General features: G+C 42.2%; 1 protein-coding gene across 1 annotated transcript; it reads right to left on the bottom strand.

Moving 5' to 3' along the window:
- Positions 1–4,660: 4,660 nt before the first annotated feature.
- ZNF334 (zinc finger protein 334) lies at positions 4,661–19,395 on the bottom strand. The gene is made up of 5 exons (XM_004746285.2): positions 19,290–19,395; positions 15,595–15,650; positions 9,984–10,110; positions 9,644–9,739; positions 4,661–6,795 (listed from the first exon to the last, which is right to left on the bottom strand). Exons 1-5 carry the CDS (start codon positions 19,300–19,302, stop codon positions 5,030–5,032), a joined length of 2,058 nt encoding a protein of 685 aa, XP_004746342.1. The 5' UTR covers positions 19,303–19,395; the 3' UTR covers positions 4,661–5,029.
- Positions 19,396–24,674: the final 5,279 nt, after the last annotated feature.

The following is a 24,674-nucleotide window of genomic DNA, read 5'->3' as shown; positions in this document are numbered from 1 at the left end:
ATGTCATCTGCAAATAAGGACAATTCTATTTCTTCTTTTCTGATGTGTGTTTTTAAATTTCCTTTTATTGCCTTTTTTTTCAGAATTGGTTTTTATTTTATTTTTGGAGCCCAATGCAAGGCTTGAGTCACAACCCTGAAATCAAGATCAAGAGTTGGATTTCTAACTGAGCCATCCAGGCATCACTCAGAATTGGTTTATTTATTTATTTATTTATTTATTTTAGAATTGGTTTATTTAATCTAAATTGTCAAATTTATGGGTATAAAGCTGTTCATAGTTTTCCCTGCTAATCATTTTGATGTCTATGTTGTCTGACATGATACTGGATTTCATTACTGATATTGGTAATATGTGTCTTCTTTTTCTATACCAATTTTTCTAGAAGCTTGTCAATTTTATTGATGTTTTTAAAGAACCAACTCTTATCTTTATTGATTTTTTCCTGTTGTTTTCTGTTTTTCATGCCATTGGTATCCCCTTTTATCTATATTATTTCTTTCCTTCTGCTTGCTTTGGATTTATTTTGTTCTTTTTCTAGATTCTTGAGTCATGAGCTTAGATTATGTTTTCTAAATTTTTAAAAAAGCTTTATTTATTTAAGTAATCTCTACACCCAATGTGGGCTCTAACTCATGAGCCCAACATCAAGTCTCATGTCCCTCTGATGACTGAGCCACCCAGGAGCCCCATACCACATCACTTAAAACCCACGCTTGGACTTCAACCATCTTTGAATTCTCAGAGCACTCAGTCAAATAAAATGCCCTCAAGTGACTGCAGGAGACAAATGATGAATTAAAATTTACTCCTGCCTTCTAATCCTTTGATTTCTTGGTGTTTCTTTGGAGTCTGAGGCCAAGTTGAATTTCTGTAGCTTCAAGATGGCTCATGGACTCTCCAGCCTGCTATTTTTCTTAGTGGACCTGGTTTGAGTTTGCTAGAAGCCAGGTTTGGGATTCTAGGGGCCAGTCGGTGCCATTAGAAACAGATATTGGTTACTGGGGTGGAGTCTCCCACCTAAAATGACTGTGCTTAGGGCCCAGATACTGACTCCACATAAATACACTAGCTTTTGTGTGTTAGGAGGAGACCCCAGGAATAAAAATCCAACAAGGCGACTCACAGTGAAAGCTCTGGGAAGAGGTAGGAGGGCTCCAGACAAGGAGCTGGGTGAGAAGGAATCCTCCTGTTCAAAGTATTCAAAATTTGCAGCTGTACCTCAGAAGGGACTGTCAGAACTGGGTGACGATGGAAGGCTTGAGGCAACTTCCGGAGATGTGTCCTGAGCCATGGGGACTGGCAGGAACCAGACTCCACCAGAGAAGGACTATTCCTGGGTGTCCACAAGCTAGGTAGGAGAGTGACCTCAGGCTCAGCTGAGGTCTTTTTTTAAGAATCTTCAAGCTCCATGTTGTCTTCATTCTCCACTTTCTCTCCAGGTCATTGCCGTTGGCCTCTAAGTATGTGCTGATTGCTCTGTAAATTGACATCCAAAGTTCCGAATGATCATACTGGAAAAACATGATAGCTGTTATGGACTGTTTGTATCCCTCCAAGATTCACATCTTGAAATTCTAGCCCCCCAGATGTGGTGGTATTAGGCGGCGGAGCCTTTGAGAGGTGATTGGGTCACAAGGGTAGAGCTCTCATTAATGGAGTTAGTGCCTCTAAAAGACACCCCACAGAGCTGGTCCATCCCTCCCACCCCACAAAGACACGGTGCACCAGGAAGTGAGCCCTCACCAGATACTGCCATGATCTCGGACTTCCCAGCCACCAGCACTGTGAGAAATAAATTTTTGTTGGTGCTTAGACCTGCAATGTATGGTATTATCATAGCAGCCCAAATGGACTAAGCCAACAGTAATTGTCTAAATCTGCTCTTCATTTTAAAGATTAATAAAATTGGGCTGGAGGCAATGTCAAGATTAGAAGTCTCTCAGTGCCCTGTTCATCATTCCAAATAAAGTCAAAATGAGCATCTTAAAAAGTTTCTTACTAGAAATGAAAACCAAGGGAGGACCCTCAATCAGAAAGACACGGGTGTTTGGAAGCCCATTCCCTCCTCTGCTCTTTCCAGAGCTTCCTGTGGAGCCTCAAATCAGGAAGCGTTAAAAACATTATTTTAAGACAGAAAAGGAGCATAACCTGAACATATATTCGTATCAGTGGCTATTTCCCTATGAGATCAATTTTGACGAGAGGCTGAAGAACCTCATGTTTAAGAGCACTGTTGGGTTAAATGATATCATCACAGGACTTAACAGTGGGTACTTATGCTTTAATGGAGGAATGTAAAAAGAATAGAAAAGATATATATATATATATATATATATATATATATATATATTTATAAATATCTAATATCTATCTATCTTTCATCTGTCTATCCATTCATCCATGTATCATCTTTTGCCCAGTCTCTTAAATTTTTTTTCTTTTTTTTTTAGAGAGAGAGGGAGGGAGAATCTTAAGCAGGCTCTATGCCCAGTATGGAGCCTGACGCAGGACTCAATTCCCCCAACCCTGAGATCATGACCTGAGCCCAAATCAAAAGTTGGATGTTTAACCGACTGAGCCACCCAGGTGTACCTCCAATCCTTTAAATTTCAAGCTTCCTTTGTCATATATACATACATATACATATATATGTATATATATATCTTAAACCACACATAGATGGTTTTTAAACCATTGAACCATCACTGTTTTTGATGTGTGAATTCAACTTGTTTATGTTTGTGAGAATGTTTATTACTTTTTCATTTTTATTTATATTTACTATTGAAAGCACTTCGATTTCGTTTCTTTTTCACTAGCTTTACTTTTTCTATCTTGGTCAAAGCTCACTTTACTGTTTTTAAAAAGTTAGGATTAGTTTTACAAGGGAGCAAAAGGAGAAATACAATAAGGGAAATCAAGATGGTGAGTTGCAAAGAGGAGATGGGTAGACTCTTGAAAATATCATTATGGAAATTTTGGATCCAGAAAAGTAGACAAATCAAAAAACTTAACTATGATCTTTATGCCAAAACATCACTTTTGCTAACATTCTAATGCAATTATCTTAAAGCCTGTTTCTTGAAAATTAATCTATAAACAGAAATAGCCATTTAGGCATATATATGATATAAAATATTAAAAGCAATACCTGTATACTCATGAATCATTTGAGAAACATGCATCTCTCTCTCTCTCTTTGTAAATATAAGTCCCTCTTTCCTCCACAGATGTAACTGCTATCCCAGATTTAGTTAATCTTCCACTTGCTTTCCTTTGTTCTTTGACAACTAACATGTATGTTTCTATGTCTGTCTATACACAAAGATGTATATGTATATATATATTTTTTATTATTCAAACACTTTATTTCAACTTTTATTGAACCAAATCCAAGAACTGTTCAATGCCTTACTAGCGGGTTGCCTCACAAGTGAACCATCCTTTCTGGAGGGGAAGAAACCACGATTTCAGGTACATGACTAAAGTTTGGCCATGTTCCATCATAAGTGCTCCAACATCAGCAGAGACAGGAAGCTCAGCGTTGAGGACTTCTATCCAAAACACCCTACGAAAGGTGCTTCTTCAGCTCCTTCACCACCTCTTGAGGCTCCGGGAACTTCAGTTTGCGTGGGGGCCCCTTCTTAATCCCAGTCCAGAGCTCCACACTGCTGCCGTCTGGGCGCAGCAGCGTCACCTCGAAGCCTATATATATATATATATATATATATATATATAAAATCCTCAAACAATGTACTGCTGATTTCTTTGTTTTCTAAACTTTTTGGAATGCAGTTACATGATGCCTATATATTTTTTCATTTACCATTAAGGTATAATAATTTTGAAGTATTTAACTAATTAATTCATTTTCATTGCTGCAACCTTATTTCCCTGGTCTGACCATAACCAACATTTATTAATCTAGTCTATTTTTTAAAAAGATTTTATTTATTTATCTGACAGGCAGAGATCACAAGTAGGCAGAGATGCAGGCAGAGAGAGAGAGAGAGAGAGAGAGGAGGAAGCAGGCTCCCTGCTGAGCAGAGAGCCCAATTCGGGGCTTGATCTCAGGACCCTGGGATCCTGACCTGAGCCGAAGGCAGAGGCCTTAACCCACTGAGCCACCCAGGAGCCCCAATCTAGTCTATTGTTAATGGACATTTTTTACTTCCCATTTTTGTAAATCATACTGCAAGACTTATTGCCATGTTGTCTCGAACATTCTGGTATATGTCTGTGGGTGCGCGCACACACGAGAGTTTCTCTAGGGCGTGTTTTTTCTGTGCTGGAGCCCTTGGCATTGTGATTGAGCCTCTTCTTGTCCTTTTACTGACCCATTGCAGGACATTTGGTGTCTCTGGCTTTCCCACGCACTAACCGCAGACAACACCCTGTCCCAGTGAAAACCAAACCATCCCGGTATTTCTGAACACCCTTTAGGATGCCCAGTTGAGAACTATTGCTTTAGGGTATGTATCCAGAAGTGGGACTGTTGGGTCACAGGTTATGGGACTGTACTTAGTCTATGTACACCATATGTTGACATTCAGAGACAGTGGTGGATTTGATCACAAATCCAACATACACATAACTCATGTTCTATGGCATGCTCACATACTGTATGCCAATATATAGTTCAATACACCTCAGAAAGTCTTCACATATATATTTAATGCTATTGTATCAATGACTTAAGGTATTCCTGCTTTTATAAAAGGTACACATTTCACAGTCAATTAACAGGACATTTTCTGTTTATCTTTTCTCTAATAAGTTTGGCATCACATCCAAAATATGACTTCTACTTAACATTTTCACAAGAACATTTTTATCCATATTCTTTAAAGTGATAAATTTCCCCTCCATATTTTTGAATATTTGCTGAAAGCTTTCACATGTTCCAAGCATTCATAAGGTTTCACTCCTGTATTAATCCTCTAGTTCCAATAAGCTATAACTGATTGATGAAGACTCCTTTGTGTGTTGACATCTTAGCTTTTTGGCCCTGTGATTTGGCTGATCTTCACCGAACCTGATTTGTGGATGCAGGTTTCTGCTTGTGGGCAACATGGATGGGAGTTTTCTTCTTGTGTGTTTTTCTTTGATGTTTGGTGAGGGCTGACCTCTGGCTGAAGGTTTTCCTACATTCATTACACTCATAGGGTTTTTCCCCTGTGTGAATTCTCTGATGTTTTGTGAGGGCCGATTTTTCATAGAAGGTTTTCCCACATTCAGGACATTTGTAGGGTTTCTCTCCGGTATGAGTTCTCTGATGTACAACAAGGTTGGATTTCACACAGAAAGATCTCCAGCATTCATTGCATTTGTACGGTTTCTCTCCCGTGTGGGTCCTTTGATGTTGAGTAAGGTTGGATTTCACACAGAAGGTTTTCCCACACTCATTACATTGATACGGTTTCTCTCCCGTGTGAGTTCTCTGATGCACTGTGAGGGCTGACTTCTGGCAGAAGGACTTCCCACATTCATTACATCGATACGGTTTTTCTCCTGTGTGAGTTCTCTGATGTTCGGTGAGGTTGGATTTCACAAAGAAGGACTTCCCACATTCATTACACTCATAGGGTTTTTTGCCCGTGTGTGTGCTCTGATGTTGAGTAAGCTCTGTTTTCTTATGAAAGCTTTTCCCACATTTATTACAGTCGTAGGCTTTCTTTCTGTGGTGAGCTCTCTGATTTTGAGTGAGGTGTGACTTCTTACTTAAAGCCCTCCCACTTTTGTGACACTCAGCAGTTTTCTTCCCTGGGTGCATTCTCTGGTGTCGAGCGAGTTTTAACTTCTCACACTTACCATCTTTAAAGCTTCTCTCTCTTGTGTTAATTCTCTGATTTTGAGTGAGGTGTGACTCCATTATGACTCTCTCACGATCATGACACTTGCTCGGTTTTTCTGCTGTGTGAGTTCTCTGATGTTGAGGAAAGCATGGCTTTTCATGGGAGGATTGTCCATATTTATCACATTCATAGATTTTCTCTCCGATGTGAGTTCTCTCACTTTGAGTGTGGTATGACTTCTGCAAGGTGTCCTCACTTTCACTACACTCATCAGGTGTTCCTCCTCTGTACTCTCTCTGCTGTTGAGTAAGGTTTGACTTCTTGCCAAAGGATCTCCCCAGTTTATTACAATCATAGTGTTTCTCTCGTACGTGAACTCTCTGATGTACACGTGTTGACTTCATGCATAAGGGTTTCCTATTTTTACTGGATTCATGTAGTTTCTTTTCCTTAAGGGTTCTCAGATAAGCACTGAGCTTTAATTTTGGGGTGAAGGCTTGTCTGTATTCATTACCTTCAGAGGGTTTCTCTCCTTTGTGAGCTCTCTTATGTGTAACAAAGGCAGTCTTTTTGTGAAAGGCTTTCCCACAATTATTATATTCAAGAACGTTCTCCAAAACAGAATTCTTCTGATGTTGACTAAAGTCCTCATTATGTCTGTGGGATTTCTTCTTGTGATCATTTTCACAGGGCTTGTTCCCTATATGAGTTTTCTCATGCATAGTATCAAGGAATCCACATCCATTCATATCATTAGACTTTTTTCTTACATGGTTTCCATTACTAACAATTAATTCTGAAACACTTGTTCTAGATGAGTCAAATTTATGGGATCGTTTTCTTGAGGGTACTGGGTTTGTGGCCATATTAAATGTTTCTCCCAAGGTCTTATTTCTCTCCTTAATCAATATTCTGTTGTTGAAGAATAAAGCTTGTTTTGAATATTTATCTTCCTCTTCTTGGCTTCTTTCTTTCACATTATTGGTTTTATGGACTTCTAGAAATATGAGAAATTGACATACATTATAAATCTTAACATGTTTCTTAAGAAATAGATTTGTACACAAGTGGCCTACTAGTTGTCATATGGGTTTCTATTGGAGTGGATTCTTGGGTTTTTAGACACAGTATTCTGGGATGAAAGAAGTCCTGAGCAAATATTTATTCTACTCTTTTGGTTTGGTAACATGAAAACAGAGACAAAAACACATATTATAGTAGAACACAAAAGGAAAGGAAGCTGAAAATTAACACAAATGGCTTTGATTTGTTACAAATGAGATGTCAAGATGGATAGAGAGTTTGAAATAAGACAGAAGGAACAGTGAGTTGGGTAAAAAGGATGTCAGGAAAACAACACCCAAGGATGGAAGATTTTCAAAGGATGGGCAAAGACAAAGGACACTGAGGAGGGAGACAAGGAAGACTAGAAGGTAATAAGAGAAGTATCAGAGTCAAGATCAGGTTGACAGCAGCTCAGACTAGAACCATATCCTCCTCTCCCCCATACTTTACCACCTGCAATGAAGTCCTTACTCTGCTCTCCATGTTCCCAAACTCTTCCTCCTCCTTCCCACTCTGTACACCAACTCCCAACTGAACTTATAAAATCACTAATTTCCTTGGGTCTAAGGGTTCATTCCTATAGTTCATCCCCATCTCTTCATAGAGCTGTGATATGGTAAAACACTATCCAAAGAGAGTGTTAATACATAGGAGAGAACAAGCCATGCTTGCCACAGGATCTGGTTCACCTCTGTATTCTGGTTGTTGGTGTTTTCATTCGACTCTCTCAGGATTGATCAACAGTTATCTATCCTGACGGACACCCTCTTTCAATCTGCTGATTTACTTGGCCAACTGATTGTGTCCTCTTACAATACTAATGTTTAATTCTACTTTTATATCATGTTTTCTTCCTCTCTGATTTCTTTTTTCTGTGAAAACTCAAGCAGCTGGCTATCCAATTTGGTCCAAGGACCTTTATTAATCTTTGTCTTAAAATTTTTTTTAGCTATGCATGATTATTACTATCCTTTGCTATTCTCATTTTAGCAAAGAACAGCAATTATATCCTTAAAAATATGTGACTTTTCTGTAGCAGATAAAACAAAGAGAAACCCATATGCCAACTAGTAAAATTTGATATTGGATTTTTATACCTAGAGTTTACCCTAGGTTCTTATACCTAAGTTCACAGCACATGTTCAATGATCAGCCCACAAGTCTAAAGTATTGTCAGATGTATTGGATCAGGTACTTAATTCTGTAAATTGGACATTTCTAGCCACATATCCACTTTCATGTTCTTCATGTCACATATTCTGTCCTTAGCTCTACTCAGTACCTATGCATCCTTCAGGGCAATGCTACTGTCCCATTGCCCTTTCTTTCTTTCTTTTTTTTTTTAATAATCTCATTACTTCAAGTTCCATTTGTGGCAAAGTTTGCAAGTAAATACTACCTGTACAATGTGTTCTGACACTTTTTTTCCATAGTTGGTTTGTGTGATGTTTACCTTCTCCATCTACTTCCATGACCAAGCCTGATTTTCATTATTTTTGGTTGTAATCCACATTTTAATTAACTAACTAATTAATTCACTATTTTTCAAAGTAGGCTCCACATGGGACCTGAACTCATGACTCTGAGATCAAGACTAGAACTGAGATTGAGAGTTAGACACCTGACCAACTGAGCCACCCAGGCGCCCCATTCCACTTTCTAAGTTTAGGATTTCAGCTGATTCCCACCACTAGTGAAAACGGAATTGACATTTTGTTTTTATTTTCCTTGTGGCCTCTGAATAATGTGCAGGAAAAGAGGCAATGCTGAGTTTACAGGTGCATCTGCATACTGGAATTCACTCCTTCCTTCTCAAAATGCCTTGTTCATGGGACTGTTGGGACATCACCGTCTTCTGGTTCCCTCCCTACCATACTGGGTGCTTCTGCTCATTCTTACGTGAGACCTGCTAGAGTCACGTGCCTTCTTGACCTCCAGACCTAGCGTGCACAGGTGCAGCCCTTGATCTCCCCTCTCACCTAATGCCTCACTCAGAGCAGAAGTCAGTCTCACCAGGCCCAGAGCGCTTTGCTCCAGCTAACTCTCTGACATCAGCCGCTACTTTCTTTTGAACCACCTTTGGTCCCATGGACTCCTCGATGTTCCCTGATTACACCAAGCACACTGCCATCTCAGAGACTTCACACCTGCTGCTCCCTCGATCTGGAAATCTCTCAGATAATCTGTGGCTCACACCATCCTTCCATTCAAAACTCGATTCCACTCTTCCTGCACTGCTCCTTTCTAAAACCAGCACTCCCTATCAGTTCTTCTACCCTTCATCTGACTTTAATTTTTCATTATGCTGATGACTACCAGACATATTACTTTTTTTTTTTTTTGCTAAATCTGCCAATTTACTAATTCGATCTACTGATAGGAGTAGAGTCTTTGTATCCCCTTTGCTTAGAATGGGACCGATGCATATCAGGTCCCTCCTAAATATTTGTTGAATATAAGAATGCACCAATAACTGCACAATGACAGCATGTTCGGCACAGGAGGAAAGGTGAACAGGGTCATTACCCAACAGAGAAAAACAGAAACAATAGTCTAGGATGAGGAAAGGAGCAATCGGATCCTACAAAAACCAGCCCAACCTCTCTAGGCATTAAAGTTGAACAGAACACAAAAGGCACTTACATCTGAGGGTGCTGCTTGGAGGTCTGCTATCTAAGGTAGGGAGGTCATCTGTCTTTAGTTCAAAAGGCTCTAAAATGAACTGGCCACTTGGGGTCCAGTTCCTCCCAGCTGCCTTCTCTCCACCACCGTGAACTCACCTGGGCGGCTCGGACTTGGGAGTTCTCTCTTTGGTACCCACGGCTCTTCACCTTGCTCCAGCTTGAGTATCAGCTCAGGCGTGGCGACACAGTGCCCTGTTAAGGGGAAATGACATGGGGCTCGGTCAGACCCTTTGAAGAATCAGAAGGGAGAAACTTTTGAAGCTGTGCAGGGATAGGGCTTTTTGCCAGGAGGGTGAGAGTGTAACAGACTTTCAAGTTCCCTAAAGGGGTCTTTGAATCCCAAATCTCAAGCCTGAAACTCACTACTCCCTATAGTGATTTGGGGGCTGAGACGGAAGGGCATGCTGTGGGTACTTGCATGGGAAGCTGTGCTTACCCAGGGACACCAGCTGCCTGTAGTTCTCCAGCATCACCTCCCTGTACAGGAGCCTCTGGGCAGGGTCCAGCAGCTGCCACTCCTTCTGGGTGAAGGCCACAGATATATCCTCGAACGACACCGAGCCCTGTAACAGTCCAGTCCTGCTTACTGGGAGGTGCTCAAGACCCGATGGCACGGGAAATCCGTATGGAAATAAATATCTACTGTGTTCATTTTGGCGGAGGGTGGGGAGAGGGGGAAAGGGGCAGAGGGAGAGAGAGAATCTTATTTTTTCTAAGATTTTATTTAACAGAGAGAGAGAGAAGGAGAGCCCAAGGAGGGGGAGCAGCAGGCAGAGGGAGAGGGAGAAACAGGCTCCCCACTGAGCAGAGAGCCCGGCGTGGGACTCGATCCCAATATTCTGGGTTTGAAACCCAAGCCAAAGGCAGCTGCTTAACCGACTGAGCCACCCAGGTGCCCCTACCGTGTTCATTGTTAAGATTTACCAGAACATGTTACAAAAGATGGCAACCATGTAACTTCCTTTACGTTATACTTTGCGGGAGAAACAGAAATCATAATAGAAATGCTCTGCCTCTGTATTTATTTATTAATTCATAAAATAAAGAAAAATTGAGTCCCTCCATATGTTTAAACGATCCTAGTAGTAAGGACGCTAAGACAAAAAAGACATTAGGCCTGTTTTTAAGTTGTTCACAGGCCAACAAGGAGACTTTCTACAAAGCACATACATGCCCAGTAATAAATTACATAATAATAAATAACGACACATATTAAATTAAGGGAGTTGCAAGTAGTGCATGGTGATGGAATAAGGTTGGGGGCTTCGATGAGATTCAGAGCAGTAGAGGTAGTCAGTGGTCAGACAAGGAGAAATTTTGGACTTTCTCCTGGAGACCAGTGGCCTCCAAATATCGAGTCACCCCATCAACAGAAGTTCCTAAGCATCCCTCCGCTCATTAATTTCTAAATGACACATGTCTAGGACTCTCCAGCTAGTCACCAAAAGTAAAGTTTCCTTTCTTAATTTTTTCTAGATACAAAAGAAACATGAAAGAGAATTCTAGAACTTTCTTTACATACCACACACTACTTGATGGTCAACTTCAGTTCTCTGGGGTGGACACCTGGCTTTGGAGATGACTTCCATGGAATTGGGGACATATACCTAAGTGACATGATCAGATTTAGATTTTGAAAGCAATGCCCTAGCAGCAAACTGGGAGAGGGTTTTAAAGGAGCAGTTCTCAATCAACATGATCTTGCCTGCCTGGGGGGGCATTTGGTGACATCCAAAGACCTTTGTGGTTGTCCCAACGGAGGAAAGGGGGCTTCTGGCATCTAGTGGCTGGGGTCCAGAGATGCTTCTGGAAAGCCTGCGATGCCCAGGACAGCCTCTACAACAAAGAATTATCTGGCCCCAAATACTGACTGTGTTGAGTTTGAGAAAGCCAGGGTACGGTTTTTCAGGGACGGGAAGGGAAGTCAAATTAGAGAGGAAGGTAATAACCATAATCAGAGAAGACTGTAATGTCGTAACAGGGGCATTTAGATGTGGACCTGATTCTAAATGGTATTTGTCATCAATTGGTCAAGGCAAGAGGGGCTACGGAATAGTACTCCGGGGCTAGGACTCTGGGGCTGGTACTCCGGGGCTAGTACTCCAGGGTTATCTCCAAGAGCAGCTGGGTCAAGGCTGGTGCCCTACACCAAGACTGAGAAGCCAGGAGGAAGACTAGGTCAGGCGGGAGAGAGAGAAAGAGAGGGAGAAATCTTGGACATCTGTGACACACACAGGTGGGAAGTTCCAGGTGACAGATGGATATATGGTCTTGGGGCTCAGGAGAGAGGTCAAGGATTAAGATACATTTTGGAAATCAGGAGTATCTCAGTGGTAGCTGAGGCCATCTGAGTGGGAAACCTACCCACAAAGAACAGAAAACAGAAGATTCGGAGCCTGCTGGGGAGGAGGAGGGAGAGGCGGCCTTGGGGAAGCAGGAGTTGGCAGATGTATCTATCCATGGAGAGCAGAGCAGGTCCGTGGTGGTGCTCAGGAGGAAAACGTAGAAGGAATGACATGATCCTGGGGAGCCACCAGTGGTGACAATTTCAAGAATAAGAAAGGCTCCTAGCTTGACATGATGGGCTGGGCACACACATTTATCTCTTGGGCCTCCAAACCATAGCAGGGAGAGACATACATAAAAACACCACTACGGGATCGGAGCAGCGGAGTACAGGGAAAGGGGGCTGTCAGCAAGGGACAAATGCTGAGGGGTTTCTGTAAGTTACAGAGGAGGAGGCAGATTCTGGAGGCCACATGCTCATCCCCTACTATAAACCCAGAAGAAGCACGAATCTCAGGTTCTGTTCAGGGCTGGGCAGGACCGCCCAGGTCAGCAGCAGCTGCGTGGGGAGACCTAGGAGAGCGAGTGGGCCTATGAGGACTGCTACGCTCCTGGCTCTCTCTTGCCCCGCAAAGGAGTTGGCGAAGGGTCAACACTGAGAACAACCTTCCCTATAAAAAGCAGGGCAGCTGCCTCCAGGAGTCTGCATGAACTTTGCAACTGGAGAGAGAAGCAAAGTGCTATGCTGAGTACCCTGAGCGGTCCCAGCTTTGCTTTTAGGGCAACGCTAGGGAAACAGACAGCTCTGCCATCAGGTAAGGCGCTGCCGGCTCTGGCGGGGGGAAAGGAGGGGCCCCTGAGCTCTGCCCCGCTCTGTACAACCTACAGAGAGGCCCGTCTGGACACATCTCCCAACAATTCCCGGAAAAGCCCCCACGTCTGTCCTTCCATTCCAGGGAAGAGCTTGCCACGGAAACAGGTCTCTGTGCTGCCGAGTGAACACAGCAGCAGCTGCCTGGACAGCAGCAGCTGCCTGGACTGATCTTCCGATGCTTTTGTTTTTCCATTTACAAAAGGAAACTAAAAAGGGCCCAGACTCTGCTGGTGGGAAAACAAACAACTGGAAAAATAAGCATCAGGAAAAACTGCGTAACAAAATATTATTTTATGACAAATATAAATAATAAAATAAATAGCAATAAACAATAAAAAACAAATATAAATAACAGTGTCATTTTTACATAAATAAAAACCAACATCCTAAAAAGATAAGTGCCAAGACAAATCAATGGAAGCCTATGAAGACAGAATTAACTTAGATGTTGAAGACAATAATTTTTAAGACTTCCAATTGGTGTCCCTAGATTGGTGTCAGAATCTTACTTCCATAAAGTGAGAGAAGTTGGCTCTGCAGAAAGGCCAAAGACCCAGATAGAACATACTCGGTGGTTGACTTAGGAAAAGAGAAAAATCTAAAACCTAAAACCCTCCAAAGAAGGCGTTGAAAATCACATGACTTGGGTAACTAAAAATGAGCGAATCTCTTAACACACAGAGCAAAAGAAAATGGAAAATGGAAAAGACGACAGAAAAGCAAAGGAAGAACAGCCGGACCACAGCAGGGAGCCACTGACCGCCTCCTGGGAGCTCTGGGTGGTGTGAACGCAGAGGAGGCAGGGAGGGAAATAATGTCGGGAAGTCACTGCAAGTGTCCTGGGGCACGAGGCTTCGTGGGCAGGAACACCTTCATCAGGTACCAAGCAGGCATCTGGGCAGATGTGGCCTGGTGACATAGCTTAAACCCCGGGAGAAAGAAAAACTTTGCCAGAAGATAGAATAAAACTGGGGTGAGAAGCAAATTGGCCCATGACTTCTCCTCAGTCACACAAACAGGAGATGGTGTTTTCTCCTCACACCCCCTCAGGAGCACACACCCCAACGCTACAGCTGGTCAATCCTGTCACGGGACGGAATAAAGATACTTCTGGACACGCAGACTCAGAAGGCGTAAGACTGTCCATAGGCATCCAATGGAAGTGAGCAGTCAGAGAAGGAACACAACCGGAGGACAGAGTGGTGAACAGACAAGAGCAGGAAGAATGGTTCCTGGTGAAGCTGGCCATGGGGGGACGTACAGACCATGCGAGGGAAGAGGCAGAGGGTAACTCAATAGGAAACCTCAAAAAATATTCACAAACTGTATGTAGGCAACATTTTTAACATTTTTGGACAAAGAGACATATTGTGGGCATGAAGCCTGAGAATTCTTGAAACTTGGGAAGAGGAACTGCTACAGGGATTGATGGGGAAACTGAGGCAGGTTGTGCCGGTCCAGCAACAGGCCATTTGGAATGACCTAGTAAAATCAGCCCCTGAAAAGACAGAATATGACTGATCCTCTGGATCAGGAATCTGGATTATGAGGAAGGCTCACGGGAGCAGAGGACACCTGAAACCCTCTTTCTACCGAAGTACAGTCCCAGCTCTAGGAAATAAAAACACAGGGCACCCAGGGAAATACAAATAGGTTTTTAGTATACATATGTCCCATGCAAGCTATACTTTCTGTACCCTGTGTCTTATCCGGCAATGCCATGCCTAAGAGATGTCGCATCCCAAGTCCTCGGACAGGCTGGAACAGAAGCAGATGGTTCTTACTCCCCAAAATGGATGGAAAGCTTGTAGTGGACTTGGACTCAAGGATTCAAAGACAAAGTTGACCTATCTGGTCAAATTTCTTTTATTTATTTATTTCCTTTTTAGTAATCTCTACACCCAATGTGGAACTTGGATTCATGACCCCAATATTAAAGTCACATGCTCTACTGACTGAGCCAGCCAGTCACCCCCTGCCTGGCCGAATTTCTAATGATGTATCCTTAAAACCACTCCAACTACAAGCACCTAAATTTGTTATTTATACTTTCAGTAAAATGGGTGTAATAAAAGTCCCTACCTCATAATGCTGTTGTAATTAAGCCAGGCAAGGAATTTAACAGTGACCGGAACATGACCAGCAACCCTAAATTGTAGATAACATTATGACGCTTTATCTTCAGACTTGGGACAGCAAAAACCAAAAAGCAAAAACCAAAAAAACCAGAAAATGTATATTAGAATTGAAATAATTTTTGTTCAAGTAGCTAGAAGATGTGATGCAATTGTTAATAAAGAATTCAAAAAATAGGGGCGCCTGGGTGGCTCAGTGGGTTAAGCCTCTGCCTTCTGCTGGGGTCATGATCCCAGGGTCCTGGGATCAAGCCCTGCATTGGGCTTTCTGTTCAGAGGGGAGCCTTCTCCCCCGCCCCTCTCTGCCTGCCTCTCTGCCTACTTGTGATCTCTGTCTGTCAAATAAATAAATAAAATATTTTTAAAAAATTAAAAAATAAAATTTATTGTGTAAAGAGAAAGTGGGAAAAGAAGCACTTAAAAGGTTTCCATAGAACTTGAGATAAAGGAGTGTATCTTATTTAGATGGTACCATGGGTGAAAACGATCCCTGATGTCGAAAGAAAAATACATTCCCATATGTGTCCCAAACATCAAAGGTAATCAATAATACAATACAAATCACACGTAGACCTTCAAAACCACCAGAAGAAGAAAAAAAGAAAGTCAGGCGATATCCCCCCCAAAAAAACACGTCAAAAAGTGAAAGAAAAAAAAAAAAGAACAATTGATAAGAAAGCAGGGTCACTAAAAAAATGTGAAGTCACTCTTAGATTCCATTGAAAAAGTTAAGTAAGAAGTAAATGACTCACCTGCGACGTGTTCATCTCCCGCTCCGGGGAAAGTTTCCAGAACTGGGAGGCCAGAGCTGGAGGAAGGGAATGGGGCAGAGCAACCATAAGAAACAGGGTCTGTCCTGAAGGTCTTCAGAGCCCTTGCCTAGAAATCCACACACAGTAGCTGATGGCCAGCCACACAGTGGGAGGATGTGTCTGACCCTTCAATGGGGCAGGAATAACTGTGGGTATTTAAGAGAAGCATGCTTTTCATTGGGGAAAGTATATATTCTTTTTTTTTTTAATAAAGATTTTATTTATTTATTTGACAGAGAAAGAGCAGGAGAGCACAAGCAGGGGATGTGGCAGAGGCAGAGGGAGAAGCAGGCTCCCCGCTGAGCAGGGGGCGCGATGTGGGGCTCCATCCCAGGACTGCAATCCCAAAGGCAGTTGCTTAACCAACTGAGCCACCCAGGTGCCCCTAAATATTCTTATCTGATTGGTTTCTTACAATTAACAGCTTTCTTTGGTTTAATAGCAGACATATAAAACAAGCCAAAGTCCAACTAAGAAGGAGTCGGTTAAACAAATCTTAGCGTAGCAAAGATGGCATACCATGGCTTTGGCCATTACTAAACAGGTTACATTTTAAGTTTTTGATGTCTGGGATTTATTATTTGTTTAAGTTTGTTTATTTATTTAAGTACTCTCTACATGCAATATGGGGCTCGAACTCATGACCCTGAGATCAAGAGTCCCACGCTCTTCCGACTGAGCCAGCCAGGCATCCCCGGGATTTCCTTTAAAATGATCTGGGTCATGAAAAGTGGAAGGTAAAATGCATATGTGTGGGGGTGGGTACAGATGAAACAAGATGGGCACAGCTTGATAATGGCTGAAGCTGTGACAAGTATTATGGGAGTCGTTATGTTATTTTCTTTACTTTTCTATGTTTTGAATATTTTCATCAGAAAAAAGTGTAAAAAATGACACGACAAACAAAAACCTGATGGAGATCCGCTCATTTACTTTCCAACACACACATACACACACACACTTAATTTTTTAAAATTTATCTCTATACCCACCATGGGGCTGGAACCTACCACTCTGAGATCAAGTGCTGGTGCCAGCCAGGTGTCCCTCCTACTTAGATTTTTAATTTCATCAAGTTAAAAAACATCAGTAGGAACCTCTAACAGGATAGGTATGCTTCAGGGAAGTCTATTTTATTTAAAGGGATTTATTCTCCTTTGGTTTCAGTGTCTCTAAGGGATTTTTTTAAATTAAGAAACTTGTTTCGAGGGGCCCCCGGGTGGCTCAGTCCTTAAGTGTCTGCCCTCGGCTCAGGTCATGATCCTGGGGTCCTGGGATGGAGCCCCACATGTGGCTCCCTGCTTAGTGGGAAGCCTGCTTCTCCCTCTCCCACTCTCCTTGCTCGTGTTCCTTCTCTCGCCACCGTCTCTCTCTGTTAAGTAAATGGATGAAATTTAAAAAAAAAAGAAGAAGAAAAAAAGAAACTTGTTTTGACTTAACTGAGCCACAGTGGACAGAACAGGGGCTTGGGAGTCAGGGGGGTCCCAGTGGTTCCTCAGGTTCTGGGACTAACAAATAATGCGAACCGAGATTATGCTGCTATTAAGGACACTGACAATACTTGGATGGTACCTACTATGTAACGGGCACTGTTCTAAGTACTTTACATATGTTACCTTATTCCTTAAAATAAAGCAAGGTGTAGGGAGTATTACTCCCAGATTATAGATGAGGAAATTGAGGGAAGAAGTAAAAATAATGTAGCAGAGCCGGGCTTTGAACCCTGGCAGTCTGGCTCCAGAAACCTTGTATTTAATTGTATGCTAATGACCCAATACTGTTCACTTTTAAAACGAGACAGGGTTACATAACCCCTGAAGACCCTTGGCATTTGCCTACAAAGACAGGAATGAGGAAGGGGTGGGTACCATAGCCCTAAATTCCAGATGGGTGGAAGGCTGAGCGGAATCCCGGGACAATCCCGGGACAGGAGCTTCAGGGAGAATACAAAGCGCGGGAGGAGGTTGGGGAGGAGTGGTGATCCGTCTTCCCAGGCCACAGCCTCATCCACTGTCCACAGGATTTCCTCATCCCAGGAAGCCTGCTTCTTGCCTACCAGCCTCACTCAGCTTGGTTCCCTTCTCTCTTTTGAAAGTTGGCTCCCACTTCCACTGACAGGCACTTCTAACAACCTCTGGGGTGGTGATGTGATCAGAAATCGCTTCTGAGCAAGCAAAGATAGAACCTGCTTGTTTCTGGGGTCTGTGCCCCCAGCTGTGGTGGGCTGTGTCTGAGCAGGTGAGGATTCCCAGGTGGGTGTCCTGCTCGCAGTGGCCCTGCCTTCTTTCCTTACAAGAGCTGTGGGGTCCAAGGAAATGTGAATTCAAATCACTGGAATCTGCACCCCAGGTCCCAGCTGCCCTGGGACTTCTTCATCTGCGACCACGACCACCACCACCACCCACAGACCACAGAGGCAGCAGAGGCAGGAGTTCTCCCTGCGGTTCCCAGCAGTATCTGCATCAGTCAGGAGCTTGATAGAGATGCAAATGTGGGAGCTCCCCCCCAAACCTATCAAACCCTGGTGGGTAGGGCCTAGCCAGCCCTGGGGTTTTAACAACCTTATTTGAGAACAAGTGTCAGAAAAACCTGGTTTGGGAGTCTATAAACTGGGGAGGCCACTGGGCAGATGCACAACGAAGAAAGCCTAGAGAAGCCTTCATTGTGGAGTAACACAAGGGCTCTGAACTGATGTCAAGAAATCTCCATGAACTCTAGAGAAGATTCAGCTTGGTACACCCCAGGTTTTTGCTCGTGCCTCTGGGATGGGCCCCTCTGCAAAGGGTTGGGAAGGGTGTGCTGCGGGACAAAACCCAACACCGGGGACAGGGATAAAACAACAACAACAACAACAACAACAACAAAATTGCTTGAGGTTTGCATACCAGCCCCTTCAATTACTGACCATGACCCTTCACCTCCAGAGTCCCGGTTTTCTTCTTGGCTAAAATGGGATTAATACCCATTTTGCTGAGTGGGGGGGTGGGTGTCTTTGGAAATAAACAATATTCTCAACGAAAAGAACAGTGATAAAGGCAATGAACATTTCCCAGGTCCTTGGTGAATGCCAGGACCTGTGCTGAGTGTTTTACAGGTGTCACCTTAGTCAATCCTCAGAACAACCTAGAGACGGGTTTGAGGAATAAGTTCATTTTACAGTTGGGGAAACTGAGTCTTAGAGGCTCCTCATTTTGCCCACGGAGACTCAGTGGCGGAGCTAGAATTTAACCTCGTCGCAGTTCAAACTCAGACCAGTCTGCTACAATGCAGACCCCCCCACCTGCCCGCAGCTTGCAGATATGCAATGAATATTAAAAGCCTCCACTCTCATCCCCGCCGCCGTCGTGGGTTTGACTCGCTAACGAATGGTCGACGGGGCACATGCAAATTCGAGGAGCTCCTGGAAACAGTTCTTTCGCATTCACATGCCTTTTCGCAGATGCAGTTTATTTGGACCGAGCAACCCGTGCCCTTATTCTTTTCGTGGAACCTGTGGGTCTGCAGCCAGGCTGCTCAGTCTCTGGCTTTCTTTAGGGTCCTCCGCTCCCCCTGGGGTTCGCTCAAGTTTTTGCTTCCACCATGTGTGGGCACAAACCTATCCCGCGCCGTGCAAAGCAACCCCCCGAGGTCCTCACCTGTAGTGCACATCCTTTCCGCAGGACTCGGTCACCGGGCGGCGAGCGGACTCCGAGGCTCGGCGATTACCTGCGGTGCGAAGCCGGAGACAAGGGAGCGGGCGAACAAAGAGGAGGAACTGCACATGCGCAGAAGGAGCTGCGAGGGACAGGTTCCCTCGGCTCTCCTCCCGGTAATCCATCAAATTCGGGACTCCGTTTCCCATAAGTCTCCGCGCCCCCTTTCTTAGGGAACGTCGGAAGAGTCCCTGCCTTATCTGCGAATCGGATTATTTGTCCAAAATCATCTTTACTTCTGTTTGGAGCCCTACTTCCTCCATGACCCCTAGATGAGGAATCCGAACCCGGTTCCACGGGTTCCTAGAACCAGGGTCCCTTCAGACTCAAAGCTACCTTGAGAAGGAAAGGTAGATGTCAATCGCACACATGAAAACATACAATGTTAATAAAGCCCAGCGATATAGTAAAAGATTGATGCCCACCACCAGCCTGTTTTCTCCCAGGAATGCAAACATCACCTCCACTCAAACACTGGATTTCAAAAGTACCACTAAAATTGTAGATAAAACAGCAGATACACAAAAATCAAAGGAAGATCTGACCAAGGACAGCCCTCATAATATCCCCCCCCCATATGACCCTGTTAAGTGATACTTTTGTTAAAACAGGAACCTAAAGTTTATTATTTTATTTTGATATTTTCATTAAACACACGGTTAGTCATTTTCTGATCCTTCTCACCTTTTTTATTTTGAAAAACTTCAAGCTTCCAGAAAGGCTGCTGGCATGGCTCATTCTGCATGAACACCTGGAAACAATTAATTTAGATTTATCATTTGTTAATATTTTGCCATAGATGCAATTCTCCATTTCTTTCTCCCCGTCTTCTCCTCTTCCTCACCATTTGAGAGTAAGCTGCAGACATGAGCGGTCATCCCTAGAAGTTCAGTGTGCATCTCCTAAGAACAAGGACATTCTTTCATGTAACTACGACACAATGATCAAATCCAAGAAATCCAACACTGAAATATTATCTAATATGTAAACCATCTATTCAAATTTCATCCATCGTCTCAATAGTAGCCTCTATAACATTTTTTTTCCCTCCTGATCCAGGATCCGATTCAGAATCATTCATTAGACCCAGTTGTCACACCATTTAGAGTCCTTTAATCTCACTCTTTAGCCTTTGTCTGACTTTCACGGCAGTGGCTGTTCTGAAGAGGACAGAGCAATTATTCTGAAGAATGTTCCTTCATTTGGGTTTGTTTGTTTCCTCACAGATTCAGGCTATCATATTTCTTGGCAGAAATTCTACATAAGGAAAGTTATATTCTTCTCAGTCAATCACATCAGATCAGTTTCATATGTGTGATGTTAGTTTGTCCCATTTTTGGTACTATTATCTTTGATCCCATGATTAAGATTGATGTGCAGGTTGGTATAATTTTTTTAAAAAGATATTATTTACTTATTTGACAGACAGAGATCACAGGTAGACAGAGAGACAGGCGGTGGGGGGGGGATGCAGGCTCCCCACTGAGCAGAGAGCCCAACACGGGGCTCGATCCCAGGACCCCGAGATCACAACCTGAGCCAAAGGGAGTAGCTTAACCCATTGGGCCACCCAGGCGCCCCTCAATATACTCTCATATCAATTGTTTCTCTTGTGCCACATAAGAATGAGAGTAACAAAAAGTGAGTTCCATTGACAGTATCATTGAGTGTCTAGGACTAGGTTAACAAGAATTTAGCTACACTGTGGTAAGCACAGCATAATGTACCAACCTGTGGAATCACTATGCTGTACACCTGAAACCAATACAACACTGTGTGTCAACTATACTCAAATAAAAAAACAAAAAACAAGAATCTAGCGGAATTACACAAAAGAAACTATTACACTCTACTGTGTGACATTAAAGACATGGTGCAGAGGTGCCTGGGTAGCTCAGTTAAAGCCCCTGCCTTCAGTTCAGGTCATGATCCCAGGGTCCTGGGATCAAGCCCCCCATCAGGCTCTCTGCTTAGCAGGGAGCCTGTTTCCTCCTCTCTCTCTGCCTGTCTCTCTGCCTACTTGTGATCTCTCTGTCAAATAATAAATAAAATCTTAAAAAAAAAAAAAGACGTGACACATACTCCATTTTATTTATTTATTTATTCATTTTAAAATTAATTAATTAATTTATTTGACAAGTAGACAGAGAGGCAGGCAGAGAGAGAGAGAGAAGGAGAAGCAGGCTCCCCGCTGATCAGAGAGCCTGATGCAGGGCTCAAAGCAGGGCTTGATCCCAGGACACTGAGATCATGACCTGAGCTGAAGGCAGAGGCTTAACCCACTGAGCCACGCAGGCGCCCCACACATACTGCATTTTAAAGACCTATTGTTGCCCTAGATGGGAAAACTCAACATTCTTTAAAAAAAATCCAATCAAAATCTCAATCATGTGAGTAACGTGATTTCTTTCTTCCCTCCCTGCCTCCTTCCTTCCTTCCTTTTGCTTTATTTTACGTTAACAGAACCCATCTAAAGTTCAGCTGGAAAAGACAAACAAACCCTAGCAAAAAAGCCGGTACTTTAGAAAACTGGAGTATTCAAAACGTTGTCTACTCCTTCAAAGAACAGGTAAGGTACCCAAGAGCTCATAAGAATTGAGAGCACAATAAAGGTGGGATTTCCAAGCAGGGCACTGTGGGAGGAGGAGAGAAATGAGGCAGTCCAGAAATCATGTTCCGAATCTCGGGGCTGTGGGCGGAGAGGGCAAGCTTATGTCTCCAGCACAGACACATTCTAACGCACAAATTTCATACTGACTCTTGATTTAACATTTGAACGGTAAGCCACCAAGTACCTAGAGAAAATATAAGAGAATTTTCTCATTTAAACTCTGGGCAGGGATGGCAAGCTGTCAAGCCATAAAAGAAATGACTGCTGAATTTTGCTCTAGAAAAATTTAACACCTTACTTTCAGAAAAAAAAAAATCAAGTAAACACATACTTGGACAATATATTTGTTAAATATATGAAGCAAATGGTTTATTGACTTCATTTAATTATCTCTTACACATTTATAAGAAGATCACACTACCATAAAAATGATCGATGGAGAGGAGGGGGAAAGTAATAAAAGGGAAATGCAAATGGGGAATAAATATGTGGAAACAGCTGATAAACTACAAATAAAAATGCAAATGTTTAAATACATTTTTTGGCCTTTACAGCTGGCAAAGATTATAAAGAAAAATGATAACCAGCATGGGCATAAGTTGGGAAAAATGTTCATTCTCATAAATTTCTATTTGGAATGTAATTTATAAAGCCATTTGGAGGCCACTCGCACCAAGATTTAAAGGAGCATGTACTTACTTAAAGATAGCAATTCTTCTTCTTTTTTTTTAATGTAGCAATTCTATTGTTAGAAAACAACCTAATGAAATAATTGTCTGAAGATACATGTAGAAGTACATTTCTTACAATTTATGTTAAGGGCACCACGTTGTCAAAAATCTAAATCTTAAAATACCAGAAAACCAGAAAAAAAAAAAGAGCTTGTAGAAATCCATAAGGTGGGGAATATGTCAGTAACCACGTAAGATTATAATGCAGAGATATATTGACTGACATGGGGAGAGTTTACAATATTTTATTTATTTATTTATTTAGTAAAGATTTTGTTTATTTATGTATTTGACAGACAGATCACAAGTAGGCAGAGAGGTAGGCAGAGAGAGAGGAAGAAGCAGGCTCCCCGCTAAGCAGACAGCCCTGCATCGGGCTCGAACCCAGGACCCTGGGATCATGACCCGAGCCGAAGGCAGAGGCTTTAACCCACTGAGCCACCCAGGTGCCCCTATTTTATTTATTTATTACAATATTTTTTAAAATAAAATACTTTTTACACAAAAAGATAAGGTATTGTTTTTTTTTTTTTAACTAAAAATCATAAATGTCTGCTAAGGGTATAAAAGCAAATGTAAAAACCAAATCCGGGAATAAAACTGAGCCTAAAAATTAAAAATTACTTTACTTTCATACGTAACATAGTGGAGCGGTCTATGCAAAGATTTTGCTTGTAAGACCTGGAAAAATTCAAAACCTGCATTATTCAGAACTCGTATCCCCATAGGAGGAGATGCAGAGAGGAAGAATGCATTCCCAGGGAGCATAAATCCCCTTCCACTGTGGAATGTATCTGCTTTAATGCTGCCTGTTTTATTTCCTTGGCCTTAACTCTGATGTTGTATTGAGTGTTCTCGGCTGAATTAACTGCACAGGGCATTTGGTGTTTGTTTAAAGTGTCTGTGTAGTATATTATAACATCTAATTTCCACTTCAAAGTAATTGGTCTTCATGAATTTTTAAGCCCCCTAAGAGCACTACCACTTAATGAATATTTGGATGAGAATGGTGTAGTAATTAAAATATTTTAAATTTAATAACAGTGTATGCTAAAATAACTGCCCAAGTAACAAAATCATTCAAAATATTCTGCAGCATTAGTAACAATGTGCTCATTCAAGGACATTAGCAATCCTGAGCTTGATTGTTCAATGGGTGAATTTTAGTTTATCTGCTAAAATGACATAGCCATATCTCAGTCACAGGAACAGAGCTCGCAGTTAGCACTCTTTGCTGCTTATAATGTGTGTGGTTCCTTACAATTTTGGAAACTCCAACAGGCCTGCATTATATTGAAATTTGTACCTAATATGAGACATTAGTTATATTCGCTGTTGGTTTCTTATAAATGTCCATTGTCTTTCATATTTAGGAAATTTCCTTCTATTCCTAGCTTGCTAAGGATCTTTAAAATAATGAATTTAAAAAGTTATGATTGGACTTGAATTTTAACAAATGCACTTTCTGTATTATTGATATGACCTTTATGTTGCTAACACATTTTTGTTTCACTGGTTAATTTTTAGAATTAAACAAATACTGTATTCTTGGACTAAATCCAACTTGGTTATGAACTCTCATCTTTTAAAAATATTGCCCTTTTCTTTTCTTTTCTTTTCTTTTTTTTGATCTATGTGAGATCATGGATGTTAACCAAACTCATTGTGGTAACCTTTTCATATAATATGAAAGTCAAGTGAGAGGTGCCTGGCCAGCTCAGTCGGGTGTAGAGATTACTTAAAAAAAAAAAAAATCTTTTGGGTGCCTGGGTGACTCAGTTGGTTAAGCATCTGCCTTCCGTTCTGGTCATGATCCCAGGGTCCTGGGATCAAGCCCCGTGTCCTCTCCCTGCTCAGCAGGAAGCCTGCTTCTCCCTCTCCCACTCACCCTGCTTGTGTTCCCTCTCTCACTGTGTGCTATCTCTGTCAAATAAATAAATAAAATCTTTAAAAAATGTTAAAAAAAAGTCAATCACTATGTTGTAC

Source organism: Mustela putorius, unplaced genomic scaffold (assembly GCF_011764305.1).
Source record: "Mustela putorius furo isolate JIRA1106 unplaced genomic scaffold, ASM1176430v1.1 tig00000592_pilon_pilon_pilon, whole genome shotgun sequence".
Taxonomy (NCBI): domain Eukaryota; kingdom Metazoa; phylum Chordata; class Mammalia; order Carnivora; family Mustelidae; genus Mustela; species Mustela putorius.
The sequence above is the reverse complement of the archived record's forward strand: the minus strand, read 5'-3'. Positions and strand labels throughout refer to the sequence as shown.

Bases quoted from the DNA above. Each gene is read 5' to 3' on its own strand.
- ZNF334 (XM_004746285.2), bottom strand. The intron at 10,111-15,594 runs GTGAGTCATTTA...GGACTGTTACAG, and splicing joins GGGAGATGAACACGTCGCAG to GGCTCGGTGTCGTTCGAGGA. The intron at 9,740-9,983 runs GTAAGCACAGCT...TCCCCTTAACAG, and splicing joins CAGGCAGCTGGTGTCCCTGG to GGCACTGTGTCGCCACGCCT.